General features: G+C 38.5%; 1 protein-coding gene across 3 annotated transcripts; it reads right to left on the reverse strand.

Annotated features, from left to right (window-relative positions):
* Positions 1–6: 6 nt before the first annotated feature.
* LOC102305810 (gastrula zinc finger protein XlCGF26.1) lies at positions 7–6575 on the reverse strand. 3 transcript variants are annotated; one of them, XM_014331403.2, is made up of 4 exons: positions 6155–6575; positions 5854–5965; positions 4478–4555; positions 7–1307 (listed from the first exon to the last, which is right to left on the reverse strand). In XM_014331403.2, the coding sequence occupies exons 3-4, from the start codon at positions 4527–4529 to the stop codon at positions 49–51; spliced, it is 1311 nt and encodes a 436-aa protein (XP_014186889.1). In that variant the 5' UTR covers positions 4530–4555; positions 5854–5965; positions 6155–6575; the 3' UTR covers positions 7–48. The 3 variants fall into 3 exon arrangements, with proteins under 3 accessions (XP_014186889.1, XP_005952913.1, XP_042073535.1); XM_005952851.2 differs by lacking the exon at positions 5854–5965; XM_042217601.1 differs by having other exon boundaries at positions 5854–6575.
* Positions 6576–6906: the final 331 nt, after the last annotated feature.

Genomic DNA, 6906 nt, shown 5'->3' on the forward strand with positions numbered 1-6906 from the left:
TTAAATGTGTCTATATAAGTAAAAGCCTCCACAGTGATCACAAAACAATTATTTGACTCCAGTGTGGATGAGTTGATGTTTTCTTAAATTACTAATATGAGTAAAAGATTTTCCACACTGGCCACAGACAAAAGATTTAACTCCAGTGTGGATGAGTTGATGTTTTCTTAAATTACTAATATGAGTAAAAGACTTTCCACACTGGCCACAGACAAATGATTTAACTCCAGCATGGATTAGCTGATGATCTTTTAAGTGACTTCTATGAGTAAAAGACTTTCCACACTGATCACAGGTGAATGCTTTAACTCCAGCATGGATGAGCAGATGTTGTTTTAAGTGACTATTGCGATTAAAAGCCTTTCCACACTGATTGCAGCTGAATGGTTTAATTCCAGCATGGATGAGCTGATGTTGTTTCAAGTGACTTTTGTGAGTAAAACAGTTTCCACACTGATCACACCTAAAAGGTTTTACTCCAGCATGGATAAGCTGATGTTCTTTCAAGTGACTTTTGTGAGTAAAACAGTTTCCACACTGATCACACCTAAAAGGTTTAACTCCAGCATGGAGGAGCTGATGTCCTTTTAAGTGACTTTTGCGAGTAAAAGACTTTCCACACTGATCACAGCTGAACGGTTTAACCCCAGCATGGATAAACTGATGTTCTTTAAAGTTCCTTTTGTGAGTAAAAGCCTTTCCACACTGATTACAGCTAAATGGTTTAACACCAGAGTGGATAAGCTGATGTTTTTTTAAGCTTCCATCCTGAGTAAAAGCCTTCCCACACTGTTCACAGCTGAATGGTTTAAATCCAGTGTGGATGAGCTGATGTGCTGTTAAGTTACTTTTGGAAGTGAAAGACTTTCCACACTGGTCGCAGCTGAATGGTTTAACTCCAGTGTGGATGACCTGATGTCCTTTTAAGTTACTTTTGGAAGTGAAAGACTTTCCACACTGTTCACAGCTGAATGGTTTAAATCCAGTGTGGATGAGCTGATGTTTTTTTAAACTGTGATGCTGAGAAAAAGACTTTCCACACCGATCACAGCTAAAGGGTTTAACTTCAGCATGGATGAGCTGATGTCTTTTTAAGCTGCTATTATGAGTAAAAGACTTTCCACAACGATCACATCTAAAGCTTCTGTCCCCACTATCGGTGCGCTGGTGTCTTCTGGCTTGCTTCATAGTGGTAAAAGTCTTTTCCACAGGGATCACAACTGGTTTATCTGTACTTGTTGGCCTTGGGTGGGTTATTTTTAGGTCATCAGTGTGCAGAGGTTTTGGCTTGCTTTTCCTTCTTTTGCCTATGATGACAAAGAATCAAAATAGTGACATGCAGTTATGGAACAACAAAACCTACAAAAAAAAAAAAAAAAAAAAAAAAAAAGTTTTTTTTTTTTCTTTTTTTTTTTTTTTACACCATGTAAGAATATTCAACACTGCTATCAATACATTTTTCAAAAAGTTGTCTCTGTGCAAAATGGGTTTAAAAACACAAACAACTGTGGGATACTGTTTGTCCATGATTGCACCAAATTGGCACAGCACTGATCCTGTGACAAGGTAGGTATCACCAACTAAATTTGTGCCCCCTGCATTGTGAGCATTCACTGGGCACTGTTAGATTTGTATTGTTGATTGTCATTTATGCTTAGAAGTATCTACTCATAATCAATGTCATGTTGGTAGAGGTTTGATCGTTCTGTGCGCCTCCCAGAGCACTCTGGCATGCACATACAACTTAAGGTCAGGAGAGAGGTCATATCTGCTCTTACTGATTTATGGTATAGAAGGACACCTACTCTGTATCTGGTTAAGTATAAGAGCCTTTTGTTTAGATGGACCGCCAGACTCCTGGCACCAGCTTTGGGGAGTCTTCACGGGGTCACATCTTGACCCCCCCCCACACACACAAGGTATTCTTTGTCCACATGTATACCTATATGAAACGTCATATGTTAATGAACCTATGCATATTCATGCAACCACAATAAAAGGAGTGCTATTGAGAAACTGGCTGAGAGTCTGACGGAAGTCAAGTCGGTGGAAGAACACTTGGCTCCAGGCAGGTAACACAAAGAACTTTGCCTACTCGTGTCTTGCTTTTGCTGTGTAGTATATTCTCTTGAACGTTCCAGCGAATAGGTTTAAGCTAGAAATCTATCAGGCACGGACTGCGGATCCAGTTTGCTCTGCCTCCATTACAAACGATTAGACGTGGAAGTAGTAATGTTTGAGTTTTGTGATGAAGCAAAAAATGAGTGGATTACATTACCATTCAGTTTGAGGGTTACAACTGAAAATTATATATTTATTGTTCTCACGAGGTACCGGACGGGATTATTTTAACAAACAAAGAACATTTTTTCTCCTGTAACTTTACTGTATGAAGAGCTAAAACCTCCAACATTTCAGGAGTAGTTAGTGATTATTTTCTAGTCATTGGCTTGGAAGGAAGTTGGTTTGGAAGCATATTTGGCAATGCATCAACGTCTGCTTTGCGTTTGTGTGCAACCCCATTAAAAAAAAAACCTTCTATTATTCTAGCAGTGTGTGACAAAGTGGCTAAGTTTTATTAGAGAAATGGCTACGCATTTTACAATTTGGCATCGTTTGTAAAAGTTTAAATTTCTTCAGTAGAAATGAGCAGAAATGAAGCTTTCTGGTCAGATGGCACTTTAAAAAAAAACAAACAAACAAAAACAATGGGCAGCAACACTCTACACATCGGTAGACTGATGCATGATAAGCAAGCAAATAATGCAAAAAACTGATTTTTTTTTTATAATGGCAAACTAGTCTTGAACTACACTGAGAGAGCTGTAGAGCAAGTGTGATTAGTGGTGGAAGCAAGACAGCAAATGCAAGAGGGAGTTCATGACAATATTTATCAAACATGAAGCATAATTTTGATGCTCTTTTGCTTCTGGTTCAGTGAATTTAGTCAGACAGTGATACAACCTGTAGTTTCAGAATCTGTGAGATGTCGACTTTCAGCACCAGACGGCAGGTCAGCGCGTTATATTTAAATATTTTGGCGGAATCTGTTTGCCTGCTCTTTAATCATTATTGTGTTATTCAAAATACAACACATTTCAATCAGGGAAATTTATTTTTTCAAACCACCCATCATCAAGCCTTGAAACCTGGTGCGACTAACTCCTACAAGTGTTCCAACCTTTCTGAATTACTTACAAACTGCTCTGTCTGCATAAAAGCAGTGTTGGAACACACTGTGGTAAGATATCCTTATGAGCATCAGTTGAACATTATTGTACTGCAGAAAGTGATGTTTTGCCACAAAAAAGGTGAGGAACAAGGCAGTTAACTCTAGAAGAGAGACATTGCAAAGAAAGTCAAGGGGTCAATGAATACATTTTCCTTCACCATTCAAAAGCCCTCAGAAACTGGGACAACTCTGACAGGAAGAGGTCTGGCAGACCCAAAGCCACAACTGAATACCAGGACAGGTTTCTGAGAGTTGACAGGTTGTGTAACAGCTGAGTCACAGGACAAAAGCTTCAAGCACATAAATAGTGGTCATAGTAATCAAGTGTCAGTTGCAACAGTGAATAGAAGACTTCAAGCTGCAGGTTTGATAGGATGAGTTGCAGCAAGAAAGCCAATGCTGAGACATCAGAATAAGAAGAATCAGTATAAGAGGTTTCCCTGAGCCATGAAACACTGCCATTGAATTACGGAAGACTGGAAGGTATAATGAATCAAAATTTGAAATCTTTGGTTCATCACGCAGAACTTGTGCAGCACATATGGAAAGAACTTTTTGAAGAATATAAAGAATAAAACAGGTGTGTTCAGCTGTTTTCTCTGCCAGGCCTATAAATTGATTCCATGATTTCTTTGTTTAACTCCAACTCATTATTTATACTATGGTTTCGTTTCAGAGTGCAATGAAACACTAAGCTACATAATTTTCAATTGAAAAAAATTCAGAAATTAGGGTGTTCTACCACTTTTGACCGGTAGGGTACGCTTCCACTCAAAAGTTGGACACACACACTCATTTAATGGTTTTTACTTTTACTAATTTATTTTACTAATTTCTACTTTATAGCTATATACGTCAAATATATGAAGCGAGATAAAAGGAATTATGTGGCAAAGAAAACAATAATGAATAACTGTAAAATATATTATGTCTTATATTTTAGACTCAAAGTGACATCAAATAGATATTCATTTTTCCATTCAGTGTGGGTATGTACCACAAATATATATTTTTTAAACAGAAGCAATGTTTTCGAAGTATTTCGGTGACAAAAGAAAGATTAGAAACATTAAGGAATACTAGTTGCTTTACATTATTTTTCTTTAGCAATGATTTGTCCCACATTTGGTATAAACTGGCAAGATGCCAGTGTGTGCAGGATAAATGTTATTATTACTAACAATAATCATAATAACAGCAGCTTAATGTCTGTAGGATAATGGTGGTGATTTTTATTTTTGTCACCTTTTATGAAGAACAGATGTTTCTCACTGCAGTGGCTGAGCTGCTCCTCCATCAGACTCTCCTCCTCCCATCAGTCGCCTGTGTCATCAAACAGATCTTTATTTTTCTATTCAGTGATTTATTGTACGGCACTACCTAAGAGCATTGTATTGTATTAGGGCTGCACGATTTTGCATAAAATGAGAATCACGATTTTTTGGCTTAGAATTGAGATCACGATTCTCTCACGATTTTCTTTTCCAGTATAAATATTTATTGCACTTATTAACTGCATATCAACTTCGTAACAGTTGAAACCGCAAAATGTTGTACTGCTTGAAATTCCGTCTCCACCGTTGCTCGACACTGCGTGTATAGAGCAGGTAGTGCAACAATAGAAAAATAGTTGCGGGACGGCACTGTGTAGCGTTTGTCTAGGGTGTTGATCATTTTCCTAAATCCCTCGTTTTGCACAGTGTTGATGGGAGCCATATCTTTGGTCAGGTGATAAGTGATAGCCTCCGTAATTTCTTTGTGTCTGCGGGAGTTCGACGGGTATAGGGAAGCGCTGTATAAGGTTTCCGTTATTGATGTTTGGGTGGTTGACCGGGACGGATTTTCTCCTGTCACTTTCTCGTCATCCCTGACGTGCTCTCCGTTGTTTTTTCCCTGCTAATTTTAGCATCACACGGCACAGCTTCTGTATCACGTGGTATAAGGCTCCGCCCTTGTCATTTGTTGAGCGGAAGAGTGAGCGCTTGTTTTCATGCAGATTACGCCCCGGATCAAAATGCGGTACAATCGTCGTCTTTTTTTTTTTTTTTAATCGTTGTCATTTGGAAATGAGATCGCACATAAGTATGAATCGAGATCGCGATTTTCTAACGATTAATCGTGCAGCCCTATATTGTATAGAATTATTCTTACTCATACATTCACTACCAACATTAGAATCAGATTCAGAGAAACTCTATTAATCGCAGAGTGAAACTGAGCTGTCATAGAAGCAAATATGCAACAAAGAACAAGCACTCATACAAATGAGCCTAGAAACAGTTATGATGGATCAATATTAAGACAAATACAGAGATATATAAATAAAAAGCAAAATTATTGAAAGCAAAATAATTAAAACAAAATAGTAAGATTAAACTGAAAGAAAATGAAAAAGACAGAACCGCAAACGAAACTAAAGAACATTACGTAGACATGGAGCTGCTACAACAGGCTGCCACTAGAACAGTGCCAATTTAAAGACACATTACTGGTTGGTCCCTGAAAGTTTATTCTGGACGTTTTCAGCAGGAGAAACGTTTCGTCACTCATCCAAGTTGACGAAACGTTTCTCCCACTGAAAACGTCCAGATGAACACAATCAAATTTGGGGGTTTACTTACCTGGATAGTTGAGCATGCATCAAGGCGTATTACTGGTTGGTGATTCTGTTATTAATTGTGGATTATGCTGTATTTTATCCATCTCATATAATCGTAACTTTCAGTACACCACCTTCAAAAGAAGTAAAACAAATAGCTGAACTCAAATGATTAAACATTTAAGTCCTGAACTGCTGGAAGCTCCAGGCAGACAAACCGAGACGTTAAACACAAGGAACAAACGAAAAAAAAATAGCTAAGAGAGAGAAACCCTGTAAACAGTTATAGAGTTAAGCAACCAATGTAGTTATAATGTACTCACTCTGGATCCCCTCTCAGAATAACCCGACCTAAAGATCCACCAGCGGAGAAGGAGACACGTGGGCTTTGTAGTTGGAGTAGGACTAGTAGAGACAGTGGGCTATCTGACCTCCCAGCATGTTACTGGCTACCTTGCAGAAAGAACAAGCTGTGTGAGCTACGAGAGCGTATATCTTTCCAATCACGCATCAGAAACAGAAATGCGGTCTGCCGGAGACCAGAGGAGAAGCAGAAAGGAAGCTCAGTACAGCCACACGATCTTTGCCATAGCCGGCTTGAAAATAAAACCTAAAGTTCCCCTTGGAAGACAACACGTATGATGACTGTGGTTATACTCTTTATTCCTTAAGCGAACTTTCTGCTGTTTAAACGCGCCGGGAGCTGCTACTACTTCTTCTTCTTCTTCTTCTTCTTCTTCTTGTTTGCTGGCGGTTGGCGACCGAGGTTTCTGGAGCATTACCGCCACCAACTGGAACAGAAAAATAAAACATGTTCTATTGTCTCTTATTGAAAACAAGTCTTGTTTCCATCTACCATGTTTCCCCAATTTACAGAATGTATTGTTAGTCAGATGTTTATTTCATCCCTACTTTCATTGAATATTATGAAGCCACTGGTCAGTTCTTTCTTCTTCGTACTGTTTCTGGCACTGACCTTTTTTTAGTTACTGATTTCATTTCTTTGCTCAGCTCACTCCACTCCCCACTCATTGCATAACATTTAAAACTGTTTAACATTTATCAATAATCAATT

Source organism: Haplochromis burtoni, unplaced genomic scaffold (assembly GCF_018398535.1).
Source record: "Haplochromis burtoni strain Fernald_Lab_line unplaced genomic scaffold, NCSU_Asbu1 Contig_2322, whole genome shotgun sequence".
Taxonomy (NCBI): domain Eukaryota; kingdom Metazoa; phylum Chordata; class Actinopteri; order Cichliformes; family Cichlidae; genus Haplochromis; species Haplochromis burtoni.

Bases quoted from the DNA above. Each gene is read 5' to 3' on its own strand.
- LOC102305810 (XM_005952851.2), bottom strand. From the start codon at position 4,529: ATGGAGGAGCAGCTCAGCCACTGCAGTGAGAAACATCTGTTCTTCATA. The intron at 1,308-4,477 runs GTGACAAAAATA...TTGTCATCATAG, and splicing joins ACATCTGTTCTTCATAAAAG to GCAAAAGAAGGAAAAGCAAG.